The sequence below is a fragment of the Monodon monoceros genome, unplaced genomic scaffold (genome assembly GCF_005190385.1).
Source record: "Monodon monoceros isolate NGI ecotype Baffin Bay Population unplaced genomic scaffold, NGI_Narwhal_1 Super_Scaffold_11, whole genome shotgun sequence".
NCBI classification, from domain to species: Eukaryota; Metazoa; Chordata; class Mammalia; order Artiodactyla; family Monodontidae; genus Monodon; species Monodon monoceros.
The window spans coordinates 80,208,873-80,223,680 of NW_021703767.1; the positions used below are offsets into that span (position 1 = coordinate 80,208,873).

General features: G+C 46.9%; 1 protein-coding gene across 1 annotated transcript in view; it reads right to left on the bottom strand.

Moving 5' to 3' along the window:
• Positions 1–470: 470 nt before the first annotated feature.
• The window catches only part of ST6GAL1 (ST6 beta-galactoside alpha-2,6-sialyltransferase 1), a 140,236-nt gene continuing 125,898 nt past the window's right edge, over positions 471–14,808 (bottom strand). Inside the window, exons 6-8 of the mRNA XM_029213987.1 lie at positions 7,170–7,268; positions 5,776–5,950; positions 471–3,349 (exon numbers count right to left, since the gene is read on the bottom strand). Of these exons, the coding sequence (XP_029069820.1) occupies positions 3,102–3,349; positions 5,776–5,950; positions 7,170–7,268 (522 nt within the window). The 3' untranslated portion in view covers positions 471–3,101. The remainder of the gene's footprint in view (positions 3,350–5,775; positions 5,951–7,169; positions 7,269–14,808) is intronic.

Consider the following 14,808-nt stretch of genomic DNA (forward strand, 5'->3'; position numbering starts at 1 on the left):
CTTCAACGTATGAATCTAGGAGGACATATTCAGCCCATAACAGGAGGCAGGCAGGGCAGTTCCTGGGGAAGAGGGATGATTCTTTTCTCCACTTACTCCTGTGCCTCCTCAGGATTTGTATGTAAACAATTTGGCTGTTCCCTTGGGACATCATTCCTTTAAGGGTTTTAGGCTTTTGAAACCAACCTTCTTTTCATTCTGCTTTCTGCCCTACTGCAGCCCTTCCCTGAGGCGCTGGATGAACCACAACTTCATCATTTGAATCCCAGCAAGAGCAAAAGGAAGAAAATAAACCAGTCACTATCTCAAAGATGCTGTCCTGCCATGTAAGTAAGCATTCCTTTTCCTGGAGTGTTGAAAAGAGAGGCTAAGAGGCCAGAGGAGCTTCTGGGGGAGGATTTGGGGGTTTGGAATTCCAGTTGTGTCCTCTTTGGAGACAAGAATTGACAATGAGCAGTTGTTCCCTTAGCAAGTAAGAAAAGAGGGACAAGCTTTTTCAAAAACATTTATTTTAAAATTTTACATAATCTTTGGGTAATTCAGAACTAGCTTAGTCGTGATTCAGAAGTTTCTGAGACTGATGTCTCAACTCCAAACCAATATCAATAGCTTATCTGATTGATGGAAGGATTTCAGGACCTCATGATATAGAATGAACAGACGGCTACTGAAGAAAACAGAACACCTTAGAGACAGTGGCTTTCCTACAGGACTCGGTCATAATTTTTAAATTACCTGTCACAAATATTAAACACCTTATCAGACTAATGATAATATCCACATCTTATTTGCATTCTACCAGTTTCCATGTAGAGAAAGCACAGAATGAAATTAACTTGATCCCTTAATAATAACAATTAAAAGCTAGCATCTACCCAGTGTAGTCTTAGTGTCCACACCAACATCTCTCTCCTGATGATGGAGTGCCACCTTCCTCTGCACTCAGGACTCATGATTCAAAGATTGTGAGGAATTCATGGGCCCAGAGACATGGAAAAGACTCATGTTACACAGCAGCCAGTGGCCCCAGTGCTTTGCCCATCCCCGAGCAGATCAGGCCTAAGCTGCAGGCAGGGAGGAGGAGGGGCACGTTCTGCACCCTCCACTCCCTCGGATGGTTTCCAGGGTGTTCTAAGCAGGGTAGGTGTAGTCTCCCAATAGGACATTAACTTCCCTCAGGACAAGGCCCCCTCTCTGGCCTTCAAAGCAGGGTCCTGCCCAGATGTGAGCACAAAGCAGGTCCTTAGTAAAGGAAGGGAGGAATCCAGTATGTACTGAGCACCTACAATATGCCAGGTAACCCTCACAGCACCTGTGAAGCAGGCTTATCACCCATTTTACAGATGTGGAAACAGAGGCTCAGAGAGTAGAATTTGCCCAACATGGTGGCATAGCGAGTAATAGGGGAACATCACTTTGAAAACCCAGGGCTTCTCACTCCAGAGCTCTTTCTACTGCCTACTCAAGCCAGTGGTTTGGCAGCGAATGAGGACTCCAGCTCCAAAACAGCTGGTCTGGAGCTCAAACATTCGAGGCCCTTGAGCACACAGGGCTAGCTTTGGGAGTCCAGAAGCCTGGTCCAGTCCAGTGTGGCTCCCCGTCGGGGTAGGGGACTTAGCACAATGGTCCAGGGAGTGTGTAGACAGACCACAGTGGGTAGGCCTCTGCCTGGAGACTCTGGTGTTGCTCCCTTGCAGGGAGGGGTGGAGGGTACAGCAATCTGATACACCTGGTGAGAATCAGTCATGATCTCCAGGGTTCTGACCTCTGAGAGCTACTTTAAGTCCTAGGAAACCCCATTCCCAGTCCCTGAGAGACCTTTCACAAAAGGCCCGTGAAGGTCAAAAAAAAAAAAAAAAAAATGGGTGAGGATATTTTAAAGTGGAAAATGCTTAAAAGTAATTTTGGAGGAGGAAGAGTAAAGGGAAAAACAAGATTGCAGGAGGAGGTTTGGGGGTAGGCATCCGACAGGAAGACTTGGATATGGTGTGCACGCCCAGCGGGTAGGCTAGGCTCAGAGCAGGCGAGCCTGGGGAAATCGGGCTTTTGGCATCTGGCTTGCCTGGCATCTGTCACGGGGCTGCACTTGCTGCCTCAGACATGAGGGAGGGGGCTTCCTCAAAAAATAACTTGAAGTTCATGTAAATTCAGGCAGATCTTAGCGAATAAATACGGGTAATACAGGCAGAAAGGAAAACACATCTCAGATGACTCAGACAGAATCTGCTTGACATGTTTTTCCTCTTCTAGAATCCACTCCACAGCCCCCAGCTCCATGAAGCCCTCTATGACCCACTGACACAGGAAGTGTGTGGCCCCTCCTGGTGCAAAGATGATAGCAGCACAGCAAGCCCACCACCCTATAAGCCCACAGGGCACCGAGCACACTGAATCCATTCGGTCACTCGCACTGAGCTGTAATGTAAGCAACTTGAGGATGGAGACTGTACCTTATTTTCTGTACTCTCATCTCCTCACATATGGAGAGGGCTGTGGGTTCATCAAGACCCTCTGCTCACCAGCACCAAGGCCAAGGGCCGCCAAACCAGCGGAGTGATAGGAACACTGCCTCTCCTAGGGCATGGACCTTAGGAGCAGCTTAGTTCTGGAGGAACTGACTGTGTTTCCTATGCCTTGTGACACTTAACTTGCCCCTCAGAGGCACCTTGTAATGGGCACAATCATAATATGGGAGAGTTTGTTTGAAACATGAAATCAGTGTCTAGGTGTAGATTTCAAGCGTGACAGAGCACTGGTTTGCAAGAATAACATCATTCCAGAGGGGAAAGCAGCCCAGCTTTGGCAGCCCTGCTGGGAAAGGTGGATCTTGCATTTACCTGTGCAGGGGAGGGGCAGAGAAGACTGACTGGAAGGAATCCTAGGCGTGTGTACATGAGTGTGGTGGGAAGCTCTCGATTCACACACCCCCATGACAAAAGGGCAGGCTGGGCCTGGGTCCCTGCCCTTGGATTCCTGAAGGCTCTTGCTGCCTGGAGTGCAGGCAGTGATCATTCAGGAACAGCCTTCCTGGGCCCAGGGTGGCCAGGAGACCAGATGTAAAATGCCTGATGGAGAAGGGTGAGGGGGCCTGGCCGGGCAGCTTATGCTCCGCAGCGAATGCTCCGGAACCCAGGCAGTGTGGCTTTTCCAAGCAGGTAAATGTCGTCGTCTGTGCCCCGGTTGAGGTGCTTCACCATGTTCTTCTCAAAGAGGAGTGGGTGGTAGGCGCCCATCGTGCAGGCGCTGTCGAAGAACTTCTGGTAGTAGTAGCACACGTCAGTCTTGCGCTTGGATGGAAGAAACTCGTAAATATCCACCTGGTCACACAGTGTCATCATGATGATGATGCCTGGAGGGGCGAGCAGAGGTGAGTCCTGCCCAACACCCCACCCCAGCTCCCCAGAGTGCTGCCCAGGGAGCCCAGCAGCTTACGCCCCCAAATCTGGGGAGGTGTCTGTCTGGAGTTTCTGAGTGTGATTCCCAGTCTGAGTTTTTCTGGGAAGCCAGTCCAGCAGGCTGTTCCTCTGGGTGCAGGGCCCTATGCACCTTCGTAGGGTTCATGCTGCCCTGCTCAGCACCCAGGTCAGGGCCTGGTGCACAGCAGGTCCTCCCTAAACACTAATGGGTTGGAGGGCTCCATCATCAGTCAATGAACTGATGACTGTCCATAAGCTATATGAAGAGACAGGACAACGTGACTGAGGAGACAGAACCATTCCGCGCAGATACTGCCTTCTAGCATCTCTGTATCTTGGAACAGCCTCTTAGATGGTAACTTGGGAGGCGTTTCTTATATCAGTACCTGGAGGAGCAGCGTGGGGAGGGAAGGCTTCGTGCCTCAGGTGGGAGGAGGGACAGTTGGCACAGGAGCATGCCATGGTCTGTACTGATGCGCTCTGCTCAGTCAGGCGGGAGACAAGAGCCGGGAGGGTATGGCCAGGTTGTGTTCTCAGGGAGGGTACAGAACACTCAGGGTGCAGACCCAGCAAGAGGTGAGAGACGCCTGCCACCACCCACGCTTGTCCCCACCTGGCTTGGTCATCTCCTGCCGGACACGTCCTGCTTGGGGCCTCAGGTTCTTCATCTGCCCCAAGGGGGTGATTTACCCACTCTTCCTACCACATAGGCTATCGTTAGGATGCAATAACATCATGGCTCTAGACTGCTTTTGTCAACCATAAATATGGGGAATCTTTATGATGAACAGTCCTCACTAACAGCAAAACTGTAAACTGCTAGCAGCAACTCTGTTCTAGAAGAATCAGACATGGGAAAAGCCCCACCTCTGCCCTCTGGCTGCCTCCTGGTTCAGTGGGGGAGAAAAGACACCTCTGCAACTAACTGATGAAGGCACAGCAGAAGTGCTTCTAGAGATGATGGGAGGGAGTCCTCTACGAGAGAGGGTCCTGGTGCACCTCCCGGAGCACTGCTGTGGGGCCTGGCGGGGGCTCTGGCCATGAGGGGTGGGCAAGGGGGAAAGCCTGGCGGTGGCGGGAATAGCATGGGCAAAGGCAGGCAGTAGGGCGATGAGAAAGTGTCCCAGGAAGCTCTCATCTACTTCTGCTCAAAAGGGGTCCCCTAATGCACCCATCCAAAAGTGGAAGAGAAAGGTATGAAGACGATGGGATGCTGAAAGCGCCTCCAGCTCTTTCTATCAGGAAATGCCTCTGATAGTAAACATTTATTTGTTCGTTTGCTCAAGGAACATTTAGCTCAGGGCTATCCTGCGCCAGACCCACAAGGATGAGGCAAACGCAGTCCCCGCCCTGAGGGACTTTGCAGTCCAGTAGGGAAGGTGGGTGGGCGGGGACCGTGAGGGGGGGGGGCGGGGAGCCGTAGGCAGCCCGTGGAAAGCGACCGTGGTCCAGCTGAACTCAAAGTGAAAGGGAGGGAAGGGCAGATGGGCCATCAGGGTGGAGAGGTGTGGAGTAGGTCCAAGAAGAAAGTCTGGAGCCAGTATACAGGGCCCCCAGCACTCTGACCCCAGCCCACCCCCATGTCAGCACCCACAGCTCCATTCGTGGCCCCCAAACCCGGCTAAGCCTCACCACTCAGGCTTCTCTCAGGGCCACGACTAGGGTGGTCACTAGGGTGAACAGATTTTTGAAATTCTGAATAAAATATTATTGACTCTTCCTTTTTTCACAGATTCTAATATGGCCCAGGACAATAATGACATTATTACTGATCCTGTCTTTATCTAAAATTTTGATATTTTGTCTATTATAAAATTTTGCATTAATTGTGATTTTTTTTTAAAAGGTACTGTATTAAGATATCACTTGTTTCTGAATTTCTTGGCACCTCCTTAAATCGTACACCTGAAGCAAGTGCTTCGCTGGCCTCATCCGAGTCTCAGCCCTGCTCCTCCCGTTTTCTTGCCTCCTCTTGTCTGTGCTTCCCATTTCTCCATCTCCACCTGCCAAATCCTCCCCTCTCCCAGGCCTGGGCCAAGTTCTCGAAGTTCTCAGACTGTCCCTCTGGAAGGGGTCCTCTCTCCTATGGCAACGGGCTGGTCACTCTTTCCTGGCACAAACTGAACGTTGCCGCCGACACCTGACTGAACTCTCCCACTGGACACCCTGAAATTAAGGAGGCGGAGTCTATCTTATCGACCTCTGTGTCCTAGCTGGAATTTGCCTCAGCGTACAAACACAGCCAAAACCTAGCAACTGTGTGGTGAATGAACAAACGAATGAACGAATGAGACCCCAGTAGAAGGCTAACCCGTTCTAGAATCAAGCACAAGAGGTCCTTCCCCAGACATGGACTCACCGAGCATCCCAGAAGAGGGGGGGTTTGGCTGAATCTGCTCGGGGGAGATTTCTTGAATGACGTCCCACAGCTCCCAAGGCATCTGGGGCTTGAGGATGTAAAAGGGCTGATCAGGATGAAGCTTACGATAACTCTTGAAGTTATCGAAGAAACTGTAGTCGGGATTCTTGTACCACTGAAAAAGAAGGAAGAGGTCTTGTCAAGGAGAGCAACGTGCCAATGCCACTGCTGCCCCCAGGGGGTCATCCTCGTCTGAGGACTTGAGGGGAGGTGGGGAAGGACCAAGGCAGACTCCTGAGGCACAGCCCCTTCATCAAGACAATTCCAGACTTCAAGCTCTCACTTGATAGTGGGGGAGCCAGCACACAGCCTGTGCTCACCAAGCTTTGAGCTTGTTGACCCTGGAACGGCTTCAGACTTGAGGATCCTAGAATCTGGGAAGGATATCAGAGCTGAGAGGGCCTCTTGGCCCTATCTAACCCCACCTCTCTTTTTTAAAGGGGTGAAAAAACGGGGGCACAGCTTGCCACATCTGTGGATTCACAGTCCTTGACCTGACCCAGGCAAATTTCAGTTCTAAGTGAGATCAACACAAAACTGGAAACTGAGGTAGTGAGAGGACGGTGCCAGGGATACCAGAGCCCATCAGCTATTGGTGTGTCCAGCATAAGAATTAAGTGTCCCAGGAACAGTGCTCTCTGTCCCTCCTCCCTAAAGCCATTCTCCCATGGCCACTGCAGCCCGTATCAGGGAGAGGCCAACTGACGTGTGTAACAGTGAGAGGGCCATTCTGGAGAAGCTAGACTCCAGCAGGACTGAGACTTTCTCCTTCCCTGGAAAAGCTGATGTTGCAGATCTGGGCCCTCTGCTTAGCAAATCAAGTCCCAGGGAAGGTGACCCCCCGACACGCACACATGTTCTGTTTTGCTCCTCTGTACAATGGGAATAACCATGCTTCTATCTATCTACTTCTTTACATAGCTATGAGAGTGAAATGAGAAGCATCCAGAAATTGGAAGTGTGGGAAGAGTGTGGTAATATTATGTATAGAAGTGATAGTAACCACTGTCTATTCCTGCTGGTGCCCGTCAGGAATAATAATTGTATTACATGAACACAACCCACCCCAGACGGTGGGAAATCCAGCCACTGTTACACCTGGTACAGACCATAATTGGGAGACAAATACATGGCAGTGCAGGGTGGGCATGGAGAGCACTGGTATAGGACAGGAATCCTTCTGAACCGCTAGTCCAGAAGTGGGGTGCCCTAAAATGGAAATAGCCAGCCCTCAGTGTGGTCCAGGTCAGCCGTGACTTTAAAACCCAGGACCTCGGGGAAATCTATAGACAAACAGGTGACTCAATCCCAATTTCCCATGGACGCCCACTTACCTTTGGGATATCTGAATGGTAAACAGACGGGTCCCATACGATTAGGATTCCTTCATTGTACAAACTGTCTTTGAGGAAGCGCCCTTCTGTGGTGACCAACTGCAGGAAGAAACAGACAAGCTGTCACCTGGACATTTACATGTGAATGTTGGCTTGTAGTAATAGCTGACACATTATAAGTACCACCTGAGGCCCCAGAGCCCCGTGAAGCTTCTGAGTTTTGGTGCAGCACTTAAGAAGAAGGCAAAGATGCCAGCCAGAGCTGTGTGGACCTGAAAGGACATTTTGTCATAATCCATCAGCCATAGAGTAGAAAGGGTTCCACTCAGACTTTTGAGGTTGTTGGAGCCAAGGGTACAGTGAAAATGGCTCTGGGTATAGTCCCCTGCAGTCATACCTTATATGGGAGTCAGGGGGGTGAGGTTTAAAGTCAGAATCTCATATAACCAAAATGATCTCTGAAAAGCCCTTCAGTCACCTATAAAGTCCAGCACATAGTTATTACAAAGCATGATGGAGACGGACACAGGACATCTCAGACTCTAATACAGGCCATGGTTTCTGCAGCACTGGGCCAGATGCCAGTATCTGTGGTTGAGCACCAAATGAAGTAGTCGGCTCGTGTGGAGGGACCATGGCATATGCAGAAACATACGCTTAAACGTGAGAATCTCACCAGGCTGGGGCAATGCTCATGTGCACCGTGCTGGGGAACCAGCCACTGCTCCTCTCCTCCCCACACTCCCAGGCTCCCCTGCTGTCAGGCTGGCCTGGGCAAAATGTGACTGTGATAAGACTCCATGGGACAGATCAGTTTTGCAAAATCCATTAACAGCCTTTTAAAAAAGCAGAAACTAACACACCATTGTAAAGCAATTACACTCCAATAAAGATGAAAAAATAAAATAAAAATAAAGTATTTACTGTATACCCTTTGACTCAGTAATTTTACATTTTGGCATTTATCCTAAGAGAAGTTAAATTTGGGAAAAAATTATGAACAGAAATGTTAATTAAAGTACTTATCAAAATATGAAAAGTGTGGTAGCAGAAGGTGAAAACTACTAGACTTATTACAGAAAGACCTGGCTCAGTTCTTGGCTTTGCCACTCGTCTGATGACCGTGAGAAGGTCAGACAGTCGCCCTAGGCCTAGTGCAGGTAACACTGCCCTGCTGTCTCAAACAGGAGGTGTCTTGAGGATCAAATGCGGCACAGGAGTGAGTGAGAAAGAGAGAGAAGGGGCCCGAAGGCTTAGCAATGAAAGAAGCTGTGTCCCTCTTAAGGGACAGAGTTGTTTTCGTGTGATCTGCTGTCAGTCACCTTAAAAAGCAGGTGGGAGATGATGTTGCCCAGGTGTAAAATGAACAAAATGGCAGCAATCAGAACAAGAATTGCCTGGAATTGAAAGCAAGAATCACAACAGTAATCCCTCCCCAGGAATTCCCTGGCGGTCCAGTGGTTAGGACTCGGCGCACTCACTGCCTGGGGGCCCAGGTTCAGTCCCTGGTTGGGGAACTAAGATCCCCGCAAGCCGCACAGCATGGCTCCCCTCCAAAGAAAATCCCTCCCCACCTCGATCACTCACCATCACGAGGAGGCTGAGACCTAATCAATGTCCCTGCAGTATCTGAAGAATGACTATGGGAAGATGGGTGGTCTGTACAACCAAGAATGGCAATTTTCCAAGAGCCTCTAAGGTCATTCAGCTACCCCGTCCCCACACCTTCCCCCAGACGTAGGAAGGTCCTGGGAGCCTGGAGAATATAATCTCATTTCCTCAGTGTATCTTTGAAACAAGAACTATTGGTGGTGGGCCCACCCTGGCCAGAGATTGTGCAGTTGTACTGGGTGCTAAGGAGCCCCCAGGCAGTCACAGGGTGCCAGAGTGAGGATGGCCATGAGGTAAGTGAATGTTGAGGGACAAATAAGACTAGGCAAGTCAAGGGAGTGAGGAGGGAGAGGGAAGAGGACCTGGACAGAAGAAACGACGTGTGCAAATCCCCAGATGTGAGAATACATGGCAGAGACTGCTAGGTGTCACCCCATACCCATCCTCTCTTTCTTCCTTGGTAACAGATACCTCAACACATGGCTACCTAAAATAAAGACTACCTGAAATAAAAATTTCCCAGCCTCTCTTACAGCTAAGTATGGCCATGTGACAAAATGTTGGCCAAAGGTGTGTAAGCAAGTGTGACTTCCAGGAACTGTTCTTAGAGTCAGGATCATGCCCTTCCTTGTTCATTCCTCCTTCCTGCTGGCAAAAAGTGGATGTGACGGCTGGAGCTTGAGCAGCCATCTTGGACCATGAAGTGCAAGTCACGTGTTAGAACGGCAGATGCACAAGGGAGAAGAAGCTTGAGTTCCTGACCCTCTGGAACACCATACCAACTCTAGACTTCTTTTACATGAAAAATACATTTTTATCTTGTTAAGCTAGTGTTGAGAGGTGGGCAGAGTATTCCTGTCACTTGCAGCCAAACCTAATTCTAATTAGTAGAGTGAATAGCTTTTTTGGGAATTGCAGTTTGCCCAGTGGCTTAGATACAAAAGGAGAGCCAGAAGGGGTCAGAGAAGTGTAGGCAGGGGCCACACCAGGGAGCTTAGCGTTTCCTCAGTAGATTACAGGACCAGTGAAGGCTTGTAAGTGAGAAGAATCCAAACCGACCCATGTTCTGGAATAGAGTTTTTACAGAAAAGGAGATCAGATAGAAGCTGCTGCTATAGCCTAAGTAAAAAATGATGGGGAAATGAAGAAAAAGAGTTACAACTGTCAGCTGTAGGCTTGCAGACTAACTGGTTGTTGAAAATGAAGAAAAAAGGGGTCAAGGTGACTCCTGGACCTCAGGCCATTTCCTAAAATGAGAACTTGGAAAGAAGAGCAGCTGGTATGTGCCTTTGGGAGTGGAGTGGGGATTTGAAGTTCAAGGATGAGGCAACTGACCTGGAGTCCCACAGGTGAGCGGCCATAGGAACTAGGAGGGGCCCCACACCTTCCAACATTAAGCACTGTCCTCTTTCTGTGGAGAACACGGTAACTCACAGCACAGGAATTCAGCGCTATAGCCCAAAGGCAGAGTGTGCATCCTGGCAGACAGGGCTTTGCAAGGTAGACATGTTTGAGCGGGTGACAGGGAGGCCCCAGGGGGAAGTGGGACACCCTCACACTATTTTATACATGACTTTCATGACTGAACTCTACAATTTCACTCCCTGTCCCATCCCACTCCACCCCCCACTCAAAAAGAAATCTGCCGGTATATTGAAAGTCTAAGCCTTAAGCTATGCTTCTTTCTGTGCAGAGGACCTGACACCAGGTGATTTATCCCTACTCACTTACCTTCTCTGGGCCCCAGGTGCCTTATTTATAGGACATGACCATCCTGTAAGTCCCTGCCTGGGTGACCAGCCATGTCTGGACAACATCTCAGTCTGTCATTTGTCCAACTGCAGCACAAGTGACTTAAAAATAAAGCTCTTCTCAAATGCTCCTGTACGCACCCACATGCACAGTCTGACCTGAGTTCAGGGATCCCCAGGGCCTCATGATGAAGAAAGCAAGTCATTGCCAGAGCAACGGAGCCCCCAAGCAGCACATGCCAGGAAAAGACTACACTTGGGAGATGGACTGTTGCTGTTTAGCAACCTGTTTAAAGTAAACTTTCCAGTCATAAAGTAAGAAATAGTCACTGCAGAAAGTTAGAAAATACAGGAATCCGTGCGCGCGCGCACACACACACACACACATCTATCTACATACATTTAGAAGAAAATAATCATGCATAACTGCATTCTTCAGATATTCCCACTGTGAATATGTGAGTCTTTTATCTTACCAGCTCTTTCTTCCCCTCTGTTATGAACTGAATTATGTCCCCCCACACCAAATTCATATGTTGAATCCCTAACCCCCAGTGTAACTATATTGGAGATGATAGGGCCTTTGGAGAGGTAATTAAGGTTAAACAAGGTCATAAGGATGGGGCCCTAATCTAATAAAACTGATGTCCTTATAAGAAAAAGGAAGAGACAGCAGAGATCTCTCTCTCTCCCCCCAACCCACATGCACATGTGATGGCATAGAGAGAAGGTGGCCATCCATAAGCCAGGAAGAGCCCTTGTCAGAAACCAACCTTGATGACACCTTGATCTAGTATTTCTGGCCTCCAGAACTGAGAAAATAAATCTCTATGTTTCAGCCACCCCATCTGTGGCGTTTTGTCATGGCAGGCCTAGGAAACTAATACACCGTGTGTGTGTGTGTATGTGTAGATATTGATATCTCAACTATAGAGTTTAGGCTTAGTGGTTTTGTTAAACTCAGACAACAGTCCAGTTTGACGTCTTCTCGCTTACCCCTCACAATATTTCCAAGCCCCAAACAGGGCTTGAAAAGGAAACTCTGAGAGGTTATGAAACTGGCCCAAGATCACACAGCTAGGAAGGGATGGAGCTGGGTTGCAAATCAAGGTATGTCTGACCTCCCACTGTACTAGGCAATCTTTCAAAAATGTTAAGGGACGATAAAATAAAGTTTGTGTTCTGGCCGCCAGATTTGCAAATTTGCCACAGTTGCAAAGCTAGCTAGTGCTCTAGGAAGACAAAGAGGTCTTCAAGGTCTTCCGTAGACCTGAAAAATGATATGAAGGCTCTGGGCCTTAAGGGAAGACCTGACCATTGTAAACTGGACCTGGACAGGGAAGTGCTAAACAGAAGGGCACCACAAATTGAAACCCACCACAAACCCCAAATCAGAGGGGCCTGTAATTCTACCTGGAATCACAGGAAAGGTCATCCAAAGAACCATAATATATTAGAGGAAGTAAATGTTGGAAAGTACTTAAATGTTCAAGCAAAGGAGATTGAAAGAATAAGCTGTGAAACTCCCCCACAAAGGAGTACTATGCAGCTGCAACAAAGAATGAGGAAGATTTCTATGAACTGATATGGAGTAGTTTCCAGAAGGTACTGGGAAAAGGCAGAGTGTAAAAGAGCATATATAGTCTACTACATTTTTGTAAGGAGTAAGGTGAATTAAAACATATATATATTTATATATATATTTGTCTTTACAAATAGAAACATAGAAGTATAAATCACACAACAGTAGTCAGTTACCTACAAAGGGTGGTGGTGAAACAGGGTGGAAGGAATTCAGGAGTGAGTAACACTCACCTTTTTGGATACCTTTTTGGATAGTTTTGAATTTTGGAAGCATGTTAATATTCTGTGTTTTTTTTTTTTAAGTAAGGAAAAGGAAAACCTAGAACTGGAACAAAATGAATACAGTTGAATTTCAAATGAATTCATAATCGAAGTGAAGAGAAACAGAAGGACTAATCGAGGTAACTTAGGGTTACCTCATTATTTGGCCATATCCCCTCAGTCTTGGGCGTGTGAGACGGTGTGTGTGAAAGAGAATTGCAAACAAATCCTAAACTTTGATAGGTTTTATGTAGAGATACATATACATATAGATATGAGCAAATAAATCAGTGTGCTGATGTTGTTAGAAGGGGGATTCTCACTTTGAAAGAAGGGCGGGTTAGAAATACACAATGGGGAAGGCAAGGAATACCTTCATGTGGAAAGACTGAGGTATCAATTTAAGTCTGTTATTTCTAAAATAGGTATCTTTGCATGTATATACATGTGTCTATGTAGGTGTGAGTACATACACACGTATGCATATGTATAAATGAATGAATACACATGTATGAGTATTGTGTGTGTACACGCATATATTTCCTCTACCTACTGAAAGGGCCAAGAAGCAAAGACAACCTCGTTAGGCATGAACATATCTAGTACCTAGATCTTGGTCTCTAATACCATTTTTCACTTAAAGGAACCAGGGCTCCTTGGGAAAAACTGGCATATCCCAGAAGTAGGGTAGGATAGTATGGGGAAATAAAAAATAAAAAAATAAAACTTCCCAGGATCTCTCGGCACTCCTGCAAAAAGCCCCAGGCTCCTGAGACTCTTTATAAACAATGAGAATAAAATCGATAGCTATTTGTCTAGTTAATTGCTCTTCTCTGACTCAAAACAAAGTAAAACTTCGCTTATCTCCCCCAAGAAGCTAAATGGTTATAGCTCAGACTATATCTCTAGGTTAATACAAAGATACTCTAAGAGACCAGAAAGACCGGAGCAGGAGGAAAGAGCCCAGGAACTTAGGGACAGCTCTAGGTAAGTTTATTTATATTCCAAAGGGCTGGAGTAAGAAGGGGACTCTTTTTCAGCTACCTCCTGCCTTTTATAAGCAAGGGGAAAAAATGACTTATTTTTTGTCCCTTGCTTATAGGGTACCTGGCTACTCATGTAGGATAATTGGCCTGGCTCTTATTGCATTGCACTAGGAATAAGAACATAAGCGGAGACTAATGCACTTCTTACTCTAAGGTATTTAAATAAGAAATCTGTCTCTGAGCCAGAACACTTTGTGTGCGCATTCAGGATAACATTAATAAAGATGAAATATTAAAAACCCAACAGATAGGTTACAAAATGAACTGGAACATCTTGTTATGCCAGAAAGTATAGAAGTATTTTAAAAAATGATGAGGGCATGCATGTCATGGGGAAACAAGAGCCAGCTTGAAGGAACTCCCACTAGCCAGATCTGGGACAAGTTGAACACCTAAGTAGTTCAGAACCGTAATGAATTAGAAACCATTGAAAATATAGGAATCTCTGAGTTCTTACCAATAACAAATACAAAAAGAAAAGAAAGAAGGAAGAAAGGGAGGGAGGAAAGGAGGGAGGGAGGAAGGAAATAAATGGAGGAGGAGAAGGGGGGCTTCTTGCTTATAATAAAATTCTGAGTGCCAGCTGGATGACATGGAGAAGGGAGAGCTTAAGTTAAAAGACCCATCATTTTTCAGCCATCATAGTAAAGACTGGCTCAGGCAAAAGTGATCAATGAATGTTAAACGTAGGAGGGAATTTTGATCTGGAGCAGAATAATGGCACAGTATTAAAAGTGTTCACTCACAGACCGCAAGAGAAAAATGTAATTATACAGTGGCCAAATCAAACAACACCATATCCAAGCTGAAGGGCAGATGGACACTGGATGCCTCCTGATATGATGCTCTTAGGAGGATACAGTGTCATTTGTGTAGTTTTCCAGCCAGGAATGCAGAAACTGAATTTAATATTGAGAAAGCATCAGATAAACCCTAAATTTTAAAAAACTTTAAAGAAGGACTTTATTCTTCAAAAATGTCAGTGTCTTAAACGACAGAGGATATGGAAATATTCTAGGTTGAAGGAGACTAAAGAGGCGTAACAACTAGATGCAACACGTGATCCTAATCTGGATCTTGTACTAGAAGAAAAAATATGCCATAAAAGACATTATTGGGTCAATTAACAAAACTGCAATGCAGCCAGATTAAAGTATGGTATCAGTGTAAATGTAGGAAGTTGATAACTATATTTTGGTTACATAAGACATATTCTTAGGAAGTACACATTAAAGTATTATCTTGGTCAGTTCAGTCAACTATAACAAAATACCACAGACTGGATGCCTTAAACAACAGACATTTATTTCTCACAGCTCTGGAGGCTGGGAAGTCCAAGATCAAGGCACCAGCAGATTCAGTTGCCAGGTGAGGGCCCACTTCCTG